The sequence below is a fragment of the Mirounga angustirostris genome, unplaced genomic scaffold (assembly GCF_029215605.1).
Source record: "Mirounga angustirostris isolate CCGP_5_RB_7025 unplaced genomic scaffold, mMirAng1.0.hap1 SCAF_10, whole genome shotgun sequence".
In the NCBI taxonomy this organism is placed as follows: Eukaryota; Metazoa; Chordata; class Mammalia; order Carnivora; family Phocidae; genus Mirounga; species Mirounga angustirostris.
This window is the reverse complement of record NW_026991718.1, coordinates 104,450,164-104,474,369: the sequence shown is the minus strand read 5'-3', so window position 1 is coordinate 104,474,369 and position 24,206 is coordinate 104,450,164. Positions and strand designations below refer to the sequence as shown.

The 24,206-nt window shown below is 37.3% G+C and overlaps 1 protein-coding gene across 8 annotated transcripts in view; it reads left to right on the top strand.

Annotated features, from left to right (window-relative positions):
* Nucleotides 1-24,206, top strand: part of PLCB1 (phospholipase C beta 1) — a 683,394-nt gene that overhangs the window by 538,090 nt on the left and 121,098 nt on the right. For all 8 annotated transcript variants that reach the window (XM_064572834.1, XM_045885403.2, XM_064572835.1 and 5 more), the window contains 5 exons: nt 4,511-4,665; nt 8,181-8,345; nt 9,939-10,038; nt 10,736-10,840; nt 11,880-11,989. In XM_064572834.1, coding sequence (XP_064428904.1) covers nt 4,511-4,665; nt 8,181-8,345; nt 9,939-10,038; nt 10,736-10,840; nt 11,880-11,989 — 635 coding nt within the window. The remainder of the gene's footprint in view (nt 1-4,510; nt 4,666-8,180; nt 8,346-9,938; nt 10,039-10,735; nt 10,841-11,879; nt 11,990-24,206) is intronic.

The window sequence follows — 24,206 nt, the reverse complement described above, 5'->3', positions numbered from 1 at the left end:
GCATCTGCCTCCAGCTCAGGTCATGGTCTCAGGGTCCTGGGATCAAACCCTGTGTTCGGCTCCCTGCTCAGCGGGGAGTCTTCTTCTCCTTCCACCTGCTCTTGCATTCTTGCTCACTCTCTCTCTCCCCCTCTCAAATAAATAAATAAAATCTTTTTAAAAAATTAAAAAATTAATATGTATACATTGTAGAAAATTTGGAAAATTCAGAAAAGTGTAAAGAAAAAAATAAAACTGCCAGGAACACTACCATTCAGAAAGTCAACACAGTTAACTTTTTGGCTTTGTAATCTATAAGGTTTTTTGGTTATGTATATACAGGCTTTTAAATTTAATTCCTTGTTTAAAAATGTATAAAAAAAAGATAGTAGGAAGGGAAAAATGAAGGGGGGAAATTGGAGGGGGAGACAAACCATAAGAAACTATGGACTCTGAGAAACAAAGTGAGGGTTCTAGTGGGGAGGGGGCGGGGGGATGGGTTAGCCTGGTGATGGGTATCAAAGAGAGCACATATTGAATGGAACACTGGGTGTTATACGCAAACAATGAATCATGGAACACTACATCAAAAACTAATGATGTAATGTATGGTGATTAACATAATAAAATTTTAAAAAAATGTGTAGGTATGTATATATTTATATATATTTAAGTGCTATACAGAAATATGAATTTTAATAACTGTATATTAAGCACATTTCACAATTCACTAAAACCCATTTCCTATCACTGGACATTAGGGAATTTTTTTTCTACTATAATGCTCAGAGAACATCTTGAATATAAATTGTCAAGTCTATGTCCTAATGTTGGAAGAGTTCCTAAAATAGAAGTACTCTGTTAAAAGATGTGAACATTTTAAAAACCTTCATGCAATATGCCAAATTGTCCAACAAAAATGTTGGTTATTTACCCGAAAAATAAAAAAAAAACACTAATTCAAAGGGATACATGCAGCCCTATGTTTATTGCAGCATTATTTACAGTAGCCAAATTATGGAAGCAGCCCGAGTATCCATCAACAGATGAAAGGATAAAGAAGATGTGGTATATATATATATATATATAATGGAATATTATTCAACCATACAAAGAATGAAATCTTGTCATTTGCAACTACATGAATGGAGCTAGAGAGTATAATGCTAAGTGAAATAAATCACTCAGAGAGACAAATGCCATATGATCTCACTCATATGTGGAATTTAAGAAACAAAACCAATGAGCAAAGAAAAAAGAGAGAGAGGGAGACAAACCAAGAAACAGACTCTTAACCATAGAGAGCAAACTGATGTCACCAGAGGGGAGACATGTGGGGGATGGGTGAAATAGGTTGATGGGGATTAAGAGGACACTTATCATGATGAAAAAAATTAAATGATTTGAAAAAATCTGTACCTTTAACAAGTCAAAAAAAAAAATGTTACGCTGGATTTCTCCTCCATCAACAATGTATGATATGAAGTGTTCCCTCTCATTTGAGATCTTGGTTAAGTATTACCATTAAATAATAGTAATAATAATATTCTAGACCAAATATTATCTCATTGTTGCTTTAATTTTATTTCTTTGATTATTATTGAGGTTGAACATTTTAAATATAGATTTTGATTTTTATATTTCTGCTTTTATGAAGTGCATATTTAGGATTATTGTCAATTTTCCTGTCCACTTATAACAGCACTTTTTATATAATGGGCATGTTGTCATATTTTGTGAAACAGATGAGATTGGGCTGATTAATGTTTTATTTAATGGAGTCTTGGTTTATTTTTATTATTATAGGCTCTCCATCCCAGGATTAGCTCCATAATTACTTCTGTTTCTCTCATGGTTTCTTTTTTATTTGAATTTGACCCTTTCAACCACCCAAATTTAATTGTGATACATAATCTCTTTTTACACTAAACTGAAATTACAGTTTAATAGATGCAGCCTTTTTTGGTGTGGTTAATTTGGGTCCATTTTCTTCCAGTTATATTCTCCTCTATTAATAAATTTGTCTGCCTTCCTGGAGCCAATAGCTCAGTTATTATTGTAATGTTTAATAATATGGTCTAATACCTGGAAGTGGAAATTCTCCTTCATGGCTATTAGTTTTTAGTCATTTCTTGCTATTGCCAGTGGGACTCCTATTCCAAATGAATTTAATTTACTTATTATTATTTCCATCTCCCCCACTGAGAAAGAAATGGGATTTTGAATAAAATCACATTAAATTTACATTAGTTTGTTATATTGTGTTTCCCTCTCCCCACTGGAAAAATTATTTTCTTTAAAATCACATTAAATTTATAATTTGAGGAAATTTGAAGAAAACCAACACCTTTTAATTTTTAGTTTTCTTATCACAGAAAGAATGTTTTTCTCTTCACCTTAAAAGTTCTTACATTATATCCTTCAGCAAAATCACACATTTTCATCTGTGGTCTAGTTTCTTTAGATGAAAACCTTTTTTTTTTAAACATTATATTTTTAGCAAATTGTTCCTGGATATTGATATTTGTATATTTATTTTATGAACAAATGTTTCATAATCATCCTCCCAAGCTCTCATAATAGCCCATTTTGCTAGTAGCTTCTATTGGGTTTTTCAGGTAGACACACACAACAATTTAATCACATCTATGTTTTTTCCCTTCCTAATGCTTTGAACTGACCATTCTAGAACAATATTAAATAATAGTATTAAGGGTGGGCAGCTTTCTCTTCATCCTGACACTAAGAGGAATTTCACTGAGTAGATATTGACTGTGACTGAGACAGATACTCTTTCACACACTAAAGGAGTACAATAGCCCTTCTTATCTGTGGCTTCACTTTCTGAGGTTTCAGTTACCCATGGTCAACGGGGGTCTAGAAGCAGATGCTCTTTCTTCTGACTTGTCAGAAGGTCAAAAGTAGCTGAATGCTATGTCACAATGCCTACGTCATTTACTTCACTTCATCTCATCCCGTAGGCATTTCATCATCTCACATCATCACAAAAAGGATGAGTGCAGTACAGTAAGATATCTTGAAAGAGAGAGACTACATTCACAAAACCTTTATTACAGTATATTGTTATAATTGTTCTATTTGATTATTAGTTGTTGTCAATCTCTTATCATGCCTAATTTATAAGTTAAACTTTATCATAGCTATGTGTGTATAGGAAAAAAACATAGTATATGTAGAGTTTGGTATTATCCGTGGTTTCAGACATCCACTGGGGGGTCTTGGAACACATCTCCCATGGAGAAGTGGGGACTACTCTATGCAACTGTCCTAATTGACTAACAGTGCTTTAGGAATTTATGTCCATGTTATTAAATGTCTATTTGAAATTTGTTGGGATGAGCATATATTCATTTCTTCTTTTGTGAGTAAATAGATCTCCTAATATGTAATTGTCCTTTTGTTCCTGGGATAAACTCTACTTCCTTGTTGTGTGTTATTTTTTAGAACATACGATTTGCTATTGTAATTTTTTAGGCTTTTGGCGTCCATTTTTTCAAGTATGTTAAGTCGGTCACTTTCTTATTTTAGTACTTTGTCCAACTGTGGTATCATAGTTACCGTAGCTTAATAAGTTGACAGATAAAATTTCACTTATTTTCCCTGCTCTAAAAATGATTGGTTACTTGGAACTGAAATAATTCTACAGTCACTTCGCTATTATCCACCTAAGCAGAGATGAGTCATGATTCAGACAATCTAGAACAACCTAGAACAGCTTCCCAGATTCACTATGACTTTAAATTTTTTTAAAAAAACCTTACCAATTGCAATTAGTGTGGACATCCGTTTCATACCGCTGACTGAGCCTTAGGAAAACTTTGGCAGTTAAGTTTTGTCCATTAGAAAGGAGTCAATGTGTAATTATATGTAGGTGGTAAGTAACAAAAGAAATGCAAATTAAAAAAAAGAAATCCTTTTCTCCTATAAATTAAAAAAAGAATTCTAGCGTTCAAGGTTGGTGAGGTGTGGGGAAGGCTCAGAAGCATGGATGAGAGGTTTAAAGTGGCATGAGGTTTCTGAAGGGCATTTTGGCAAGACTTATCAAAAAGTACACATCTTTTTCCTGGAACACATCTTTTGACCTAGAAATGTCACTCCTAATAATGCCATTAATGATGTCTTCAAAGATTTCATAACAATGGTATTCATCAAACCACTATAGGTAATGAAGAATTTGTACAGCTGTTAAAATTAAAGCAGACAAATACTTAGTGAAATGGATATACTACATGTTCAAAACATATTTGAAGGAGAAAAACAGAATATACACCAACCAGTTGGCAGCGGTTTATCTCTAGATTTGGAGATGACAGCTTGACTTTTTTTTCTTATCTGTGTTTCCTAAATTTCTACAATGAATAAATATTTATTCTAAATAAATATTTATTCAATGAATAATAATATTTGTTTATTTTTAAATAGGGGAGTAAAAATGGACTGTAATACAATCTTACTTTGTTGCTCTAAACACAAATATTGTCACAATAAGGGTTGTGTTTTTAATATTCAGACCTGGCTATGCAAATAAATATGGGGATGTACGAATACAATGGGAAAAGTGGCTACAGATTAAAGCCAGAGTTCATGAGGAGACCTGACAAGCATTTTGATCCATTCACCGAAGGCATCGTGGATGGGATAGTAGCCAATACTTTATCTGTCAAGGTACGTACCTCTCTATTACAAAACTGTCCCCAACAAAAGTCTCAAACAGTACCTATTTTGCATAAAGAAGTAGTTTAGTCATCAAAAATTTAGAGCTAGCAATATCTCCACCTTCTTCATGCATTTTTCCTTTAAGGACCAAATCTGAATTATAAGTTTCAGAAGCCATATGCATGAGATAAAGGGACCAAGTCCTATTCTTTAATAGGGTAAAAATTGGACCCTAAATCAATAAACCAACTTGAAGAGTCACCATGGTTGGTCTTTTCTTTTGGTACAAATATCAGTGACCTATGCTGGAGAAATCTTCTGGTCTTTTATTTCTCCATTAGTTCTAGAAAAATAGCCACCCTGAGCAAAACTAGAGAAAAAAAGGTATTCTCTCAATTAATTGTTAACTATTGAATAAAATTCCCAAGTTACTGTTTTGAAAATCTATCAGTATTCAGGGACTTAAAACACAGAGTAGTGATATTAAGTAAAAGAATTGCTTCATTAAACATACATCTGACCTTAAAATATTAATTCAAAATTATTTCTGCAGTCTTTGAAATTGATGTTACATCATATAATTTTTTTAGCTGTAAGAAAATATTTTGTGCTATGAATGAAAAATCATTTCATAGGAGCTTTTTATGTGAATTCTATAAGCTCTTGGTTGTTGTGGCTGTTTCATTTACTTCTTTAAAGTTTCCTTTCTTGGGGTGCCAGGGTGGGTCAGTCGTTAAGCGTCTGCCTTCGGCTCAGGTCATGATCTCAGGGTCCTGGTATAGAGCCCCGCATCAGGCTCCCTGCTCAGCGGGAGGCCTGCTTCTCCTCCCACTCCCCCTGCTTGTGTTCCTGCTTTCACTAGCTCTCTCTCTGTCAAATAAATAAATAAAATCTTTTTAAAAAATAAAATAAAATAAAGTTTCCTTTCTTTCCTGTTTAGTTGGGTAACTGTGGAACTAAGAAACGTTTTGTATTGGATATAAATGCAATTTTCAGACTGACCTTAAACCAAAGGCATATGAAAGACTATGTAAAAAAAAAGAAAAAAAAGTAACAGTTTTGCTAATTTCTATCTACCCTAAGCTTGTTGAGCCCATTTTTACTTTAAAATTTATGTCACTTGACACCAAAGATTAAAAATAAAATTTCAGTGAAGTGTCTCAAAATTATATCTTTTGAAATTATTTCATGCCATGTATCTGAAGAGTGGAGTTGGCAGAATTAGAGCTTCGAGATTATGTTTATTTTAGGAAATTCTTTTCAGCAAAGGATGTTTCATTCCTGCCGAGTTTGATTAAGATAAACTCTTAAGCATCACACACTGACAAAATGTTATTTATAGAACCCTTGTCAATTATTGTTATAGTTGGATCAAACTAATAATTTTGTTCTTGTGTGCCAGTTCATCTTGTTTTGTGCATGTGTGCTTGCTTATTTATTTATTTTTTTTAAATTCGGGGCGCCTGGGTGGCTCAGTCATTTAAGTGTCTGACTCTTGGTTTCAGCTCAGGTCATGATCTCAGGGTAATGAGATTTAGCCCCACGTTGGGCTCCGTGCTGAGCGGGGAGCCTGTGTGTCCCTTTTCCTCTGCTCCTCCCCACTCTGTCAGTCTCTCAAATAAATAAATAAATAATTTAAAATATATATATATTTTAAAATTCTACCATGAAGGTGTAAGTAGTTAGAAGATGATGACATAGAAACAGGAAAGTGAGTTGAGGGGAAACAGTTGAAACCCAAACAGACATGAGGTGCTGCCTGAGTCCAGAATGGAGCCATGCCTGTCGAGGGGTCAGTGTCCTCAGAACAAACAGGCCAGGCTGCTGTCCCGTCCTGCCTTTCACATGATGGCCAGAGCCAAGAGGCGGCTCGTGTCCCTCCAGTGGTGCCTTTGTTTTGACCTTCTGACCTAGTCTTCCTAGCGTCAGAATGGACTTGGGTGCCCAAAAGATGTTCCACCATCCTATTCTCCTGATGGGAACATTGAAGGTCATTAATTTAGTTAAGAACTTCTGCTTTATTTTTTTTTAAGATTTTATTTATTTATTTATTTGAGAGAGAGAGAGAGAGAGCACAAGCAGAGGGGAGAGGCAGAGGGAGAAGCAGAGGGAGAGAGAAAGGGAGAAGGAGACTCTCCGCCAAGCAGGGAGCCCAACGCGGGGCTCCATCCCAGGCCCCTGGGATCATGACCTGAGCTGAAGGCAGATGTTTAACCGACTGAGCCACCCAAGTGGTTCCCCAAGAACCTCTGCTTTAACCAAACACCTTAAGTGCACGGAATCCTTGGTGCATCTGATTTCCCAGTGTGACTCACAAGCTTGGAAGTTTCACACATATAAAATGTCTGCTAAGTTGTTCTCCCTTAGAACCTCAAATTAAATAGAGCTCATTGCTGGCAGTTCCCAGACACTCAGGCTAAAGAGAACATTCAGAAGAAATGAGCTATCCTGGGGGCAAATTCAGACAGCCTCTTCCTCGTTTTTCTCTCTAACTGGTTTGGAATTTCTAACCACATCAGCAAATAGCTCATTGGCCTCGCTGAGCCCTTGAGGGCCATTCACAGACTGACATCATGTCCCACTTCTGGCCCCACCACAGTCTTGATAATTCTGTCCCCTTTCACGGACTTGAGATCAGAAAGCTCCTAGCCACCAGGATATGTGATTTTAAAACTCTTTGAACTCTACAATATCCATAAATTTTATAGCTAAGCAAGGATACCCATAATTGTGTGGACGGCTAACGGGTTGGGGTTAGGAGTGATGATAAACTGTGTTTGATGGTTTAAAGTCGATATTTGGGTGTTGTTTTTATTATCATTGTAGCTTTTTATTTAAACTATAACAACTCTGGGGGCACCTGGGTGGCTCAGTCGCTTCAGTGTCTGACTCTTGATCTCAGTTCAGGTCTTGATCTCAGGGTTGTGAGTTCAAGCCCTGCCTTGGAGCCTACTTAAAACTAAAAAAATAAAAAAAATAAAAGTATAACAACTCCGAGAATTGAGTAACAGTGTTACAACCACTTCTTCAAGTTGAGTTTTATGAACAAAAGGAAACTTTTTAAATGCTAGAGTTTCTACCTTGTTATGTTTTAAATTTGTACTCTTAACCTTTTAACTTAATTTACAATCCTGCTAAAATGAGAATTTTTTTCTCTTGTAACATCTTTAAGTATTAGAAAAACCTTTATATTCGGTTGGCTCTAAGATCAATTTTCAACATTTAACAGATGTATCTCAAGTACAAAAAGTATAATCTCATCAAACTTTTGGTATTTGTTCATTTATTTCCTCCTATACAATTTTGTCTTACTAACTGACTCCTTCTAACCGCAGCATTTTCAATGTGCCTCTATCAATTTTTTTTTTTTGCCTCTATCAATTTTTTAACCAAAAGAGCTATTTTATTTGTCCTCTTGCCTCTATTTCATTTTGGTTATGATTCAACCAGCATTTGTACCTCCCTAAAGTATTCTCTTATATCACTTACTCATTTTCAAGAGTTCCTTTTTTATTATTTTCTAGATTATATCAGGTCAGTTTCTTTCTGATAAGAAAGTCGGGACTTACGTGGAAGTGGATATGTTTGGTTTGCCTGTGGACACGAGGAGGAAGGCATTTAAGACCAAAACATCACAAGGAAATGCTGTAAATCCTGTCTGGGAAGAAGAGCCCATTGTGTTCAAAAAGGTAGGTCTCATATCCTTGATATGAGATGTAACTGCATATTCTAGGTGTTTCACTCAGAAAAAAAATTACAGGAGGAATTATTTGTTGCTAATTTGGGAATTTACACATTTATTTTTTATTTTTTTTAAAGATTCTATTTATTTATTTGACAGAGAGAGAGACACAGCGAGAGAGGGAACACAAGCAGGGGGAGTGAGAGAGGGAGAAGCAGGCCTCCCGCTGAGCAGGGAGCCCGATGCGGGGCTCGATCCCAGGACCCTGGGATCCTGACCTGAGCCGAAGGCAGACGCTTAACGACTGAGCTACCCAAGCGCCCCAGAATTTACACATTTATAAAGCAATAGCACTTTGGGGGCTATCTTAAAATCTGTTCAGAATCTCTGTGAATCACTTGTTTGGATTTTCAGAATTGTGTTGTGAAGCACTTAATTCTAGTATACCTCATTTGGAAGACCAGAAAAACATATAAATTGACTCGTATCCCCTCATAATACAAGTGGTAAATGATATATTTTCATCGTAACTGAAATGAAGTAAAGTGAAAAGTAGGGAATAATATGGTAGCAGAGAGAAGGAAGCCCATACATCCTAAAAAAGAATATTAATTAAACTTCCTATAACCTCTCGCCTCTGGCAGCTGGTCATTCTATCTGCTCTGGATTCTGTCTGATAGAGTTAAAACCTTTCCATTTGAATGGGCCTTCTGTCTGTCTTCACCAAAAAAACAAATCTTCTACACACATGCTTGTCACACAAAGGAAGACAATAGTCTAGTAGAAAGTGGAATAAACTATCTTACCATACCCTTTGCTTTTATCTAGCCAAAAGATCTAGAAAGGTTGTCTCCTGCAAAGAGAATATCTGTGTTAAAGGTCTCTGTGCTCCCACCATCTTTAATATGTTGATCAGATTTAATGGTAGTGTCTATTTCAAAGAATTATTAATAAGTATTCCCCAATACACTGAAAACATTTATAAAATGTCTGGCACTTTGAAAATAGTCACAAATGTTAGCTTGCTCTTGTTACCAAAATTAAATTTTTAAGGATACAGTTAGCCTCATGTTCTCCACACATGTTTTACGTTGTGGGGGAAAAAGATGAGCAATTACTTGTTGCTAATTTGGGAATTATTTATAAAGCAATCTCATTTTGAAAGCTGTTCTGCAACCTCTATTTTTGCATGTTTGCTTTTGCTTTGAAAGTATAAAAGTGATTTGCTTTGAAAATATAAGAGTAGGGGCTCCTAGCTGGTGCAGTCTGTTAAGCATCCAACTCTTGATTTCAGCTCAGGTCATAATCTTGGGGTCATGGGAATGAGCCCCATATGGAGCTCCATGCTGGGTATGGAGCCTCCTTCCTCTCTACCTCTGCCTCTGTGCCTCCTCGCCCTCCCCTCCCTGCTCATGCTTGCCCACTCTCTCTCTCCCTCAAAGAAAAAGAAAAAAGAAAATGTAAGTGTAAAGGCTCAAATAGTGGTAAGACTACTAACTTTATATTTAAATGTTTGTCATTTCCATATTTGAAGATTACCTTTCTAATTTTTTCCTGGAGTTGCTCCTTGTAACCACTTGTGTCCTGCATTTCCCTCTAGGTGGTTCTTCCTTCTCTGGCCTGTTTGAGGATAGCAGTTTATGAAGAAGGAGGTAAATTCATCGGTCACCGGATCTTGCCAGTACAGGCAATTCGGCCAGGTATGGACAGTGTGGTAAGAAACTATCAAAGCTGTTAAGAAAACCATCACCGCCTTATGTGATTGTTCAAGGGTGATTTAGGAAGCTGTCTGAAAACTCAGTGGTTTATAACAAGTGCTCTATCTTTATACTCACAAGTCTGTGGGTTGGCAGGGTTTGGCTGGGATCAGCTGTGCAGCTGTGCTTTAGGCTGAGGGCTGGAGTTAGGTCTGTTCCCCGTGCGCTCATTCAGGCTTCTGGGAGGAAGGAGCAGTGGCACCCACAATATGGACATTTATGGCCGCCCCCTGGAATGCATATAAGGGCAAGCCCGACTCTGCAAGTGCATTTGAATCCTCTGTTTGCACCACAACCTTAACATCCTGTTGTCTAAAGCAAAGCATGTGGCTAAGCCCCAAGTCAAGAAATCAAATACAGGGGAAGAATTTGGACCAAGAATTCAGTCTATGACATACAATTTTAGATTCTCTTTTGTGGGGAAAAACGTGATTGAAAAGGAAAATAATCAGAATCAACATTGTTTTCCTGTCTGATGAGAAAAATAATTTCACGTAAAACCATGTGATGAAAATAAGAAGTGACCTGTTTGTCATCCAAAGTCACCTAAAATAAACACTTCCATCGCATAGATGTTCCTGTGTTGTAACTAATATTGTGAAGAAAATATGTAATACACAGGATTAATGTCACCCTATAGGCTATCACTACATCTGTCTGAGGAATGAGAGGAACCAGCCTCTGATGCTCCCAGCTGTCTTTGTCTACATAGAGGTGAAAGACTATGTCCCAGATACATATGCAGGTAAACAACCTAAGTCAAGGGGATGTTTCTATCTGGGGCCATCCTTATTTTTGTGGTTTAGTGGAAGGAAAATTGGACCAAAAATAGGCAGGAAATTCTGGCCTCAGAATCACTTCTATTTATGTGCGCATGTTGATTAAATTGCTCAAGCCTTTGTGAATAGATTTTAATTTCATTTAAGTCCCAATAAAATATTAAGCATATTTATCTACTAGTAGTATTATTCTTATGGATCCAGCACTTTCTAACCCATGCTACTTGGTACTACAGCAGTGTATCTAGGTCTGTACAATGGCTTTATCTTCAGCCAGTTTTAGAAGCCAGATCCTTTTCATTGGTGAAATCCTAAGTTTAGAGGAATTAACTTGTGACAATGTCAACCAGGAATCATAAATTTAAATACTCATGGTGTTAAGTGGCCTGATTATAAGGTATTGGGGAGTGGTGGAGACTATGGCAAACCTGGAGCACATGCCCATCCAAAGATGGCAGCCATAACTCACTCCAGATAGACAGTATCATGTGTGAATGATACTCATATTGCCAAGTCTTTGGGTTGTTTCAACAGTCTGGAAAGCAGGCTTTTTATGTGAGATATTTTCCTTCATTTATGAAACACCATTTGGGCCAAATAGGACAAGTGTGTGGGCCATTGTTGGAATGGATGGGCCCCTCAAAATAAACTGAAAACTAGGTAATATTGAGGTATCTTGTGTTGGAGCCTATCCAGTTTGGCTGTCAGAGCTGAATTCCCTTGAGTTCTGTCTTCCTGAGGTTGAAGCAAAGGGTCCTGACTTGTCCATTTCCAAAATGTTGGATGGATGAGTGGATAGTTACATGGTAGATGGAAGAGTGGAAGATGGATGATGACTCGGTGGATGGGTGGGTGAGTAGATAGATGATGAGTGAATGCATGGATGGATGAATGGATGGATGGATGGATGAATGGTTAGTTGGTTGGATGGATGGATGGATGAATGGATGATGGATAATCAATATATCCAGGACCTTTGATCTAAAATGTCTCTTCCTTATTTAGATGTGATTGAAGCTTTGTCAAATCCAATAAGATATGTGAATCTGATGGAGCAAAGAGCTAAACAATTGGCTGCATTGACACTGGAAGATGAAGAAGAAGTAAAGAAAGAGGTGAGCGAGTGTTCTAATCTTATGTGGTATTAAGCATGATTTCGAAACCCAGTGGCTGGCTTTGCCTACGTAACATCATACCTCATGAGAAGAAAGTAACACATTGGAAAAACTCTTTGATGGAGCTCAGCATTGTCTCATAAAACATCTATATGATTGACTGAATTTTTCATATTTCATCCTCTTCTGGTATTCCGTGCACACACCAGCATCTTATTTTGTGCCTGCATTGAACAGTCCACATCTGGCCATCTCAGGTGAAAGTTTCTAACTGATTTCATATTAATTAAAGGTGACTAAAGCACTTAGAAAAGAAGATAATCATCATGTATTTAGTATTTTCTTTTTTCTTTAAAGTGCAGGATTTTCAAAGTGCTTTATGACTTCTTAGAATACATAAAGTCCTTAATGCAAATACCTAATGTGTAGTATGAGCCATAAAATGTTTACTACTATTATTACATTGTATACTTAATATATTATAATACATATTCCCAAATAATTGGTATATTTTTCTAAATAAGATGTCACAATGCAAAGAGTAATCAAGGAAGGGACTGGAAATATTAGAAGTAAAATTTAAAAATATAAAGCTTCTATGTAGACTGGCAGTCCTTTAGTTTTCAAAAAAGTGAAATATAGTTTAATGATTGGAGGTAACACCAGTATTAAAAACAGTGAAAGAAATAAGCTATTTTCATACTTCATTGAATATTCTGAAGATAAATTCATGGAGAAAGATGAGAAAAAATGGAGAACTATCAGAATGGGGGGGAAATTTTGAAAATTGTTTGGATAACTATAACTAATAGCAAGTCCATAAAAGTTGATAAAATTTATTTTTTTAAGATTTATTTATTTGAGAGAGAGAGCAAGCATGCAAGCAGGGGGGAGGGGCAGAGGGAGAGGGAGAAGCAGACTCCCCATTGAGTGTGGAGCCCAATGCGGGGCCTGATCCCACGACCCCAAGATCATGACCTGAGCCAAAACCAAGAGTCAGATGCTTAACCAACTAGGCCACCCAGGTGACCCAAGTTGATATAATTTATTAAATAACTTTTTTCTTATTCCAAAAGAAATCTAGGTTTATCATGGAAAAATTTTAAACTAAATATAAGAAAAGAAAAATCCCAAAGATACTACCTAGAATTCAAACCCCTAAGCCACTCAGACATAACACTGTAAATATGAGTGTATACAAAGCTAGTCTTTTTATGCACAATTATTACTTTTTCATAAAATGGGATAATATTCTCTATCTGTGTTTTAACCTTTTATTTTCACTTACTGCAAATATTTTCCATGTCATTAAATATTCTTCTATGACATACACTTTAATGACTTCATGGTTTTCTATCATATAGCCATACCATAGTTTATTTTTCCAATCCCCTAATATTGGATATTTGAAATACTCCACTCTTTTAAACAGATCTTCAGTGAACATATGTAAATACATTTTTGAGCACATCTATGATTATTTCCTTCTTTTTTTTGCATAGAATTTTAGAAATTTTTGATCTAAGATATGTTGAGCTAATTGAACATGAGAAAAAAATGAAAGGAAAGAAAAACATTCAACATAAGAGTAACATTTTCCAGGCTCTTATTTACACTGCCAGCATCATATCCCATAGGACCAGTAGAGAGTGAAATTGAAAGTTAGACTGGTAAGTTTCATAAATAATGCTTTTTGTGGTATGCAATAAATAAGGTTATAGGAAATTTTTACATTGCCAGAAAATTATGCCTAACAGCAGACATGAATATACTTCCAAAGTCATCTGTGCCTCTAACATCTATGCTTAGCATCTGCAGAGGGGAAAAAAACAAATGAGAAACACCTAGGCCCCCTGCGTGAATTTTGAGGGCTTAGTCCAAGCACTCACTGCTTGTGTGGGGCTCACAGAAGGAGGGGTCTTCCCACGCTCCAAGCAGATGCTATTGGTGTCCTACCCAGACCTTCTTTATATTTATAACTTTTTAAAAGATTTTATTTATTTATTTGAGAAGGAGAGTGAGAGAGAGCACGAGCAGGGTGAGGGGCAGAAGGAGAAGCAAACTCCCCACTGAGCAGAGAGACCGACTCAGGGCTGGATCCCAGGACCCTGGGATCATGACCTGAGCCGAAGGCAGATGCTTAACCAACTGAGCCACCTAGGCGCCCTCAGACCTTCATTTTAGTGCTGCTTCACCCACGGCCACAGGACTGCTGCAGGTGTGGGCTGCAGACGGCTCATGGCTGCAGACTTTTCCAGAAGACTGGCCTGGGCTGATAGGAGCTACTTTGCTGGAGATGTCTGGTAGATTATTCTCGGAAGGGGGTGACCCATGCTGAGTGACTGAAAGATCCAGGAGAATAAGAGCCCAGGTCCCTTGCTTCTGGGTGGGCAACTTCTGTATTACAATTCACACTCCTGAGCCCCCATGGGATCAGGCTGAGCCTGGACTCCAGGCTGAGACCACATTTCAACTTAATCTTCTTTCCCGGTCTTACCCTGCTTTCCTCACCTTCCTGCAGTTTCCTCCTGTTCTCGGTAAATCACGCACTCAACCACCGCCATGTTGAATTCTGCTTATAGGGAACGTAAGGCTGAACAGTTGCTGTTTTATACTGAAAATCAAGAACAAATGCCCTTTCGGAATTTTTTGTTTGGGAACCAGAATTTAAATGTTTGACAGCAGTTACATCTTTAATTCTGGTGGTTCTTTAGAGATCATAGCACTTTTTCTTTCCAATGGCCTTCAAAAAGATTAAGAGGAGAAAATTCAGTGAATTTCTCATTTTGCTCATATAGACACCAATATGTAATTAGAGGCTCTCCTTAGAAATCTAACAGAAGCTCTGAAACTCTGTTCTTTTCTACCTGCTTTAGCTCACTAACATATGTAATAAAATATAATTCAAGGTAAAGATAGTTCATGTAGATAGAAATAATCCTTAATAATATCTCCTTAATCAACTGGATGTGTTTTATTTTCTAGGAAATAGAAGTTCAAAGAAAGCATTTTCAAGTGAAATTGCATGTATTGTCACTATTTAGAAACAATGCATTTTCTATCATCAATTTCTACACATTCATTAGCCAGGTTCTCCAAGGAGTGAACCCTCAATTGGAGAGAACATTTCAAGACACCGCCAATTTCTGCTTATATAGTACAGCAATTGAGATAAAAATTCTCCTAATGGGGTATTTTACTCATGGTACACCAGAGAGACCATTTTTCTCGTGATTACAAAAAAATGTCACTCTAAGGAACGGGAGACCTAGGGCCTTCAAGATGTCAGGGATCCTGTCACACTACCGTCCGTTCAAAGCCTTATCTTTGCACCAAACATCACATATCAAAAATCTATTTAGAGAGAATGCAACGCTAATGGATATAAAAATACAGAAGAAGCATTTTAGGTCAACTTTATTTTTGTTTCTCCTCTAGCAGTGGTGATCAGAAAGGATTTTCAGTAAATGCATAATATTCGTTAAATTTAAAGGATATTTAGACATTTTCAGTTTTAGAAATCATTTTAGAGGCATTGAATCCCATAGATTCCAAATGGTCCAACAGAGAAAATATGATTTTTTTAAAGATTTTATTTATTTATTTGACAGAGAGGGAGAGAGCAAGCACAAGCAGGGGGAATGGCAGGCAGGGGAGAAGCAGACTCCCTGCTGAGCAAGGAGCCCTATGTGGGGCTCAATCCCAGAACCCTGGGATCATGACCTGAGCTGAAGATAGCTGCTTAACCAACTGAGCCACCCAGGCTCCTGAAAATATGATTTTTTTTTTTACTTTGAAATGTCAAAACCCTAAATGACCTCATTTTTAAAACTCAAGAAAAAAAATCATTTGCCCTTACCATGTAACTCTAGGAAGGAAAAGTCATTCCACACCTTTGAACACCAGTGTGCCCTTTATCTTGTCTTGTAATGATGTAAGTTTGTTTGAATGAGGCCACTGAAAATAAGTAGCCGTGGTTTTCTCAAAAGAAAATTCTATCTAGGACATGGCAGGCACTGGAGACACTATTTTAGCAGCGAAGACTTTTTTAGTATAATCCTTTTAACTTGGTAGTTATAAAGGTCATTTCTATTTGAAAATTAAAGACTTCATTGGACTGCAAAATATCCTCAGATTTTTAATACTTTAATAAATTATCTTCGTAGAGTAATTTGCAAACCAAATAACTAGGCAAGTTGAAAATTTCCCCATGCTTTGAACACTAGATGTTTGATTCAGATCATGTGAAAAGATAGATAGATATCTATATATAAATCCAACATATTTACGTAAGTTAAAGAATAATAGAGATTTTAGTTGCTGGGTTTATTTTATGTCTTTTGAAGTTGTCATTCAGGACACTGGGTTAGTAAAATTGTAGAAAGTTACCTAATCTGAATTATAACAAAGGCTTTATAATAGTTATAGCTATTTCTTTATTTAAAAAAAGGTATATAAAAAATTTTTAAACATAATAAACCACCAAAAAAAAAAGGCCCTCAGTAATCTTGGAGATACTGTTAACATTTTTGATGTATGTCCTTCTAGCAAGTAGATGCATATATATTTTTCTTTTAAAAAATATTAATTTTTAAAAATGGTTTCACAATCCTAATGTTTTCATGTGGTTATAGAAATGCCTAATGAGACACCAGTAACACTCCTGATTTTCTATTTTTAAAATACACCTGTAAAGAGAAAAAAGTAAATATCCAATGTATTGAATACAAAATATTATGTGACATCTTTAATGTCCACATGCAGTATTTGAACATGACTTGCTTCAGCATGTTGGGGAATGCAGAAGCATTTTACTGAGCGTATACTACATATCTGGCACTTTTCTGAGCCCTTTCATGTATTAACACACTTACATCTTAAAATATCCGTATGTCTTGGTTACTATGATTATTCCCATTTAGCAGATGAGGAAACTGAGTACCGGGAGATTCGATTTCTCAGCCAGTGTCACACAACCAGTAAGGAGCAGAGTCGGCGTTGAAATTCAAGCCATCTAGCTCCAGGACTCATGTTCTACAACAGCATTTCTATAAGTCTGATGTGCAGACCAGGGCATCCTGAGTCAGCATGTCTGGGGTGGGGAGAGGCTCAGCATCTCTCACAAGCCCCAGGTGAAGGGGTGATGCCATTCCACGGAGCATACTTTGAGTAGCAAGGGTATACACTCCACCCCATTGTACTACCTCAATAACAAAACTGCAATTTTCTGGTAACCGTTAACAAGGACTACGCTTCCTTCCTCTTTCTGTCCTCTATAGCTTGTTGCCTGGATAATTAAGCACAGAATATTAAGACCTTTACTTGAAATGGTAGTAGCAACCTTTGAATTGAATTTTTTGTCGAATCAAATGTCAGGATTCCCCCCCTTTATATCACAGGATTTTACATTGTTCTTCAATAGTGAGGTTTATATATGTGGGTTCCATTTAATTAGTTTGTACCCTGGCTTCTGGCCAAAATTCAGTTCCCCCAACTCAAAAACTTCTTTTTTTTTTTTTTTTAAAGATTTTATTTATTTATTTGACAGAGAGAGATATAGCGAGAGCAGGAACACAAGCAGGGGGAGTGGGAGAGGGAGAAGCAGGCTTCCCGCGGAGCAGGGAGCCTGATGTGGGGCTCGATCCCAGGACCCTGGGATCATGACCTGAGCAGAAGGCAGACGCTTAACGACTGAGCCACCCAGGCGCCCCCAACTCAAAAACTTCTAAGGCCACATTCATTCACTAAGTGTTCGTTTCCACCCTTGGGGAAAGTTATGATATAAGACAGAGAACTTGATACCCCAAACCTTACTCAACCCTCAAGGCCAAAATTTCTGTTCTGAAGAGTTCCCTGTATCATGTGTGTGTATTACACAGCAAAGGTGTGTTAATGATCTTCATATCACTTTGACATTGAAAGGGAAAGCTGTTTAGTAATACCATATTTTCATTAATTCCAAGAGGCCTACTTTTTAAGGTGTCAGACTCATGTGTTCTTATAAGTGAGCTGGAATGTATCAAAAATAATTTATTTCCTTATTCAGCGTATGGCACTGTTGGCATCTTTGATGGGATTTGATTATTTGAAAAGAAAAAGGGTTTATAGGATCTAGTGTGGATTTCACCGGGAGGATAACAACCGCAAAAATTCAAGGTGGTACAACTCATAAGGTTACTGTGTTTAACTTCAGAGAAACATTGGGTGTCATTTAATCTATTTCTAAGACAGAAGCTTGATGCCTCATCCATGGTTCAAGAACTTGGCGCTAAAATCAAAGATGAGGTTTCCTGGTCATTTTGGATTCTCTTTAAATGAAAATCTTGCTCCTCAAATAATAATTTAGCAAAATACCAACTTATAGAAACAATAGTTTCTCACAATCCCTGAACTTTAAAGCATCCAATAAAGTAGGAAGAGAAAATTTGCCTTTTTGGAGATGGCCTTTAAATAATGACACTACCCCTTTATTTCTATATACAGCTCTGGAGTTTACAAGGCATTTTATTGGGTGCCCTGGAAAAAACTAAGCCCTAACTAGGCAACACATAATCCCCATTTTTAAAAGAGGGAACAGTTGCTTATCATGGTAGATTGACTTGCCTAATATCAGTAAGCAAAAAATGGAACTAGAGTCTTTTTAAATGAGTTCTCAACGGAAGACCATATATGAATTTGAGTTGAAACTACTCAAGAATTGGTTCAGTCTCACTGCTTTTACAAATTCCTCCATATCAATTTTTCAAATTTCAGTGGATTCAAATAAGGAGCTTTGGGTTCATCTGCCCAGAACAGCACTACAGCCAGAAATTTGAATATTGTAGTCCATGCCAGGCCCCTACCATAGGGACTGTAAAAGTGTGACTCTCAATGACAGTTTTTCACTCTCTAGAGTAAGGCTTCTTAAATTTTACTGTGCATACAGATCACCTGGGGATCTTGTTACAATGCAGATTCAGATTTCATTGTTCTGAAGCAGAGCACAAAATTCTCCATTTCTAAGGAGCTTCCAAGCAATGCTGCAGCTACTGACCTATAGGAACAGATTCTGAGTAGCAAGGCCCTCAGACTTAAGCATCTATCAGAATCACCTGGATCACTTCTTAAAGCACAGATTGCTGGCCTCGCCCTGAGAGTTTCTGACTGAGTAGGTCTGGGGTGAATTTGCATTTCTGATGAGTTTGTTAGTGATGTTGATGCTGCTGGTGAAGGGACCACACGTTGAGAACCAATGCTGTGGAGTCCTACATGTGTGTCTCACTTGGGACGCTCCCCATGTGGAATTAAAAAGCCATTATTCCATCCACTCTAAAATGTCAGCTTTATCACAGGACCCCAGTAGGGTTCCAAGAGAAACTCTTCTCAGGGAATTGTCCAGAATCTGTTTTGTGAGTGATTGACCGTAGTCTCTGCCAAGTGATTTGGCTTAATTCAAAAGATACATTCCCACAAGATGAATGTTAAGGGTGGTTGGTCTACAATCTTTTTTTTTTTCAAGTAAATGCTTTGTTTATTGATATTCCTTTTCATCTTTATTCAAATATGCATATTCATTTTTTTCTCATATGTGGTCACTTTATAGATAACATTTTCATTTGTAGCATTATATGGTGAGTGGTTTTCCCTTTTGCTTGTTTTGTAAAATCTCCCTTCCCATTATACAACATCCCTGCCTTTTCCTATTCTTACAGGGAAAAAAAAACAAAAACAAAAACCCAGTACTTGAAGATAGATATACAAGGATGTTTGTACAAGCATTGTCCTCTGTAGGTGCAAAAAGTAGAAAGAAGGTTAGCTGTCCATCCAGAATACATGGTATTGCATCCATTCTGTGAAACGGTATGTGGCTTTTAAAACCAACTGTTGGCGTCTCTGATTTCCTGGCCCAGAACAATGCAGGTGGCTTGAGTAGTGAAGTGTCCACGCAATTTTTATTTTGTAAAAGGACATCACAAAAATTCCTTGTATGGTCTACATTCATTTTAAAAGGAAAAATTCATGATTTCTGCCCAACTATAAAGAGTTCATTTCTTCTGATTTCTTTGGCGACTGTATTAAATATTTCTAATAAATTAAAATGGGCAGGAACGATAATATATGTAACATATATAAAATTGTGTCTCCCTTTAATCTATTTCTAAATAAACTGCCATAATTCTGAATTACATGCAGATTCTCTGCAGACAAGAGCAGCATCTTCATTCACTCACTGATTCATTCATTCAAAAAAAAATTGTTTTCTTATGGTAGCATAAGGTGGTTCTTTAGCTTCAGGACCTTGTCATTGACAGTGTATGTAGTGATTATATGTGAGCTGAAAACAAAATGCAGATTTCTTCATTTATTCATTCATTCAATTAAAAAATTTTTGAACACAACTTTGTCAGTCACCATGCTGAGCATTATATACTATATATATTATATGTAATATATGTAACATATTATTAATTATATATAATATATAATAATATATAACACATATTATTAATAACATATATTAATTATATATAATGATGAAAAAAATCAGATGCTCTCGTAGGCCTTACAATCTGGAGGAAGAGACTAACATTAATAAAAATTCATGCATATACATGTGAACAGCTGTTACAAATGTTACAACAAAGATACCATGTGAATGCTGATGACTTTTTATGTGATCACAGATATGACAAAAACTGAAGTCAACGGATGAATTTATTCAGCTCCTTAAAGCTGTCTTCTGCTTCTAACTCACTCTGGTAGATTCTTCACAATATAGTTTTGCCATCATTTATTATAAAAATTTTCAAACGTAGCCAAATGTTGAAAGAATTGTATAATGAACATCTATATATCAATCACCTGGATTCCACAATTTTAATTTTGATGCATTTGCTTTATCATATCTATATTCATCCATCCCTCTATCTATTCATTATTCTATCTTATTTTTAATGCATTTCAAAGTAGGTTGCAAATATTAGTATACTTCATCCTGAAATGCTTCAGAATACATACATCGGGAGGTTTTTAGAAATGTTTTTAATTCCTTAGACATGTGCAGTAGATACATTATTTAATTTCATCCAGGTAATATGAATTCAAGGTACCAATTGTATGTATGGTTGAGGAAGTTCTATCTTGAGGGAAAAGCCCACATCTGTCCTGAATGGACTGGATTTCTACATGATGACATTATAAGACTTGCCCTTGATATTCAGTAAAAGCTGATGACCCTGCCCCTTACTCATCTGGTATCTGAATCAAGATGCTGTCATCCTAACCACTACATGGAAGGGATTATACTTTTTATGTGATTCAGGCAGGACAGCATGACCCAACACCTCCAATAGTACAATAAATATTTACTTACTATATTACCTTTTCAAATAAATTCCCCAAATCCTAGTTTTCTATTGCTTGATTGTCAGATCCAAATTTTCAATGCGCTGGATGGAAATCTTTTCAACCGGTGTACCAAATGGCATCACCTCCTTCTGCAAAACTTGTAAAAGAAAACAGCCTTCCCAGTAATCCTCTTACTAATCCACTTGTGTTATAATTTACAGTCACTTCTGTTCATTTTAAAAAGAGGAAGGATATAAAATTTTTTTAAATAAAATCTTGGTTTTAACAAGTCCATTATCCCATGTTTTGAAGGAAAAATATTGTAATGCTTCCATTTGGCCACTAGGGGGCAGGCACCTACTGCTGTAGTTCATTCTGCACAATTTTTTCCACCCAACTAAGCAAAATCTAGTGCAACTAACATACTATCTTCTGAAACTTCTTTCCTTGAAATTTATTTAATTGGATCCCAGGAAGCTCTCCATTAAATTGAGAAAACTGAAATTTCTTGTTCTTTTGTTTCTATCGCAATTTCCAGTAAAACATGAAAGTATTTCATGCTTATTTTATTTAAACTCATAAAAAAGAATATTTGGGGAAAGGCTAGGCAGAAATAAAGCCACAGGGGTTGATCCCCACTGATTCTTTTGATCAGGACAAGGAATTTGGTTTTTGCATTTCAGTTCACATATCTATAAAGGGGAATTATTCAACCTCTCAGTGATGATGTCAAAACCTTTCATTCTAGTATTGTATTACTACCATAGGCATTTTTTGTTTCTCAGTTCTTGTGTTTAGCTGTTCTATTTAACTCATTTAGCTTTTTATACATGAATGCCTTTTTAGTGTAACAGAGTAAACTTTTTGAGAATTATGTTCACATTTATACATCTCTAAATTTCAGCTGCAAATTAAGTTACCTTTGTGGTTCCTTAAAAGTTGCTATTAGCATAGAATTCAGAGTGGAGTAGGGCAGCAGTGAAATTCAGACTTTAGATTCTAACACATATTCGAACACCAATCCTGCTGTTAACTGGGTGGCCTCTAGCAAGTTATATGACTTTTAATAAAGTCTTTAGTAAAGACCTTTTTTAAAAGATTTATTTATCCATTTATTTGAGAGAGAGAGAAAAAGAGAGCACAGAGGGGGAGAGGGAGAAGCAGACTCCCCGCTGAGCAGGGACCCTGGGATCATGACCTGAGCCAAAGGCAGATGCTTAACCAACTAAGCCACCCAGGCGCCCCTAGTAAAGACCTGTAATAACACCTTAGCAGGCAGCCCACGTAGGCTGCAATGAGGTTGGTGTGTCTAACAACATCGAGCACTCGCTGATCTACAGCTGCTTCTATAAGCACTCTCCATGAGGGAACAGTCGATTAGAATTTGTACCTACTGCCCTTGGTTAGCATAGTATTTTAAACATCAGTCTGATATATTTGCCATCATAGATTCTTACTAAATTAATAAATAAAATTTGTTTCCGGAATATCATAAGAGACACCTGACAAGTATCAAGCAAAAACAAAAACACTGTGGAGGAGCCCCCAGATTCCTTAGTCCAGCATGCAGTCCTCCTCACCCACCCTTTGTCCTCCACCTTCGCCGGGCCCCTGGGCGAGGAGGTGGGGCGTGGCGGGCTGCCGCTTACTTGGCCCACTGCATTTTCCAGCATGCCCCTCTCGCGCCACCATTGCTGGGGCGCTCACCCTGACACAGTCCCCGAATTGTAGACAAACCCTGCTCCTCCGAGCAGAGCGTACAGATCGGCAGCTTCCGGGCCAAATGTGGCCTGAAGATGTGCTTTGTTTGGCCTCAGTGATTTAAAATTAGGAGCTTTCACACATACGCACACACAAAATTCGTTGTCCCCTTTTCTCGAAGCCTGGGCAATAACAGGCTGAAGCTGAGTGGCAGCCGCCCCTTTCCAGGAGCTCCCACTCCAACTCTGGCCATGGCCCCGCTTTGCCCTGTTGCGTTAGGTCTGGTCAGTTTGTTCATCTCCATCCTTTCCATTAACAGCCTATTCATGTACAGTCTGAGGGGCGCCTGGCTGGCCCAGTCGGTGGGGTGTGCGACTCTTGACCTCGGGGTTGTGGGTTCAAGCCCCACGCTGGGTACAGAGATTACATAAAAAATGCAATCTTTAAAAGACTGTACGGTGTGAATGGCGCCCCCTGGAGTTCTGCAGTGCAATCCACCTTCCTGGAGGCAGGAAGCTTATCTCAAAATCCAGCGCCAAACCTTGGTGGTCTCTTCATCATCAGTTATAACTGTAACGTGTTTGCCTGCATGTTTATTCAACATTTATCGGCCTTAAAATAAATTTAAAAAAAATCTCTCTGAATTGATACATTATGTCAGTTTCTGGGATGTAGGGCTTTGTCTTGCATAACCTTATAAGCAGAGATTTATTTTTCCTTCAACCTGACTCAAGTTGATGATTGAACTTGGCTTCCCAAGGGCGTACAACTACATGGAATGTCTGCAAACCTGATACAAGGAGAAAATAGGCTTGCTGGATTCATTTTGAACACACTTCCAGCCTGATACCTCCAAGATACTAAGTTTGGTTGCCAAAAAAACCACATACTATTGCCTTCGTGAAAGCTGGCCTGCTATCACCTCTTTTTTCCTCCCTCAGAATTTTCTTTTACCCTTTCTCCAGAGGGCTAATTTTAGCCCGCTATCACATTGGGAAAATATGTGATTTATCTCCCACATGGTTCCAGAAACCTGCCTGGATATAGATGGGGAAGGTCGGATGCCCATGGAACAGGAGTACCCTCCTCCCGTGTCCCAGGCAGCTGAGTTTGGTGACTGCAGGCTGGGAGGCTGGGAAGGCTGGGAAGGCTGGGAAGCTTTCTCTTACCTTATTTTACCCAGAGGACC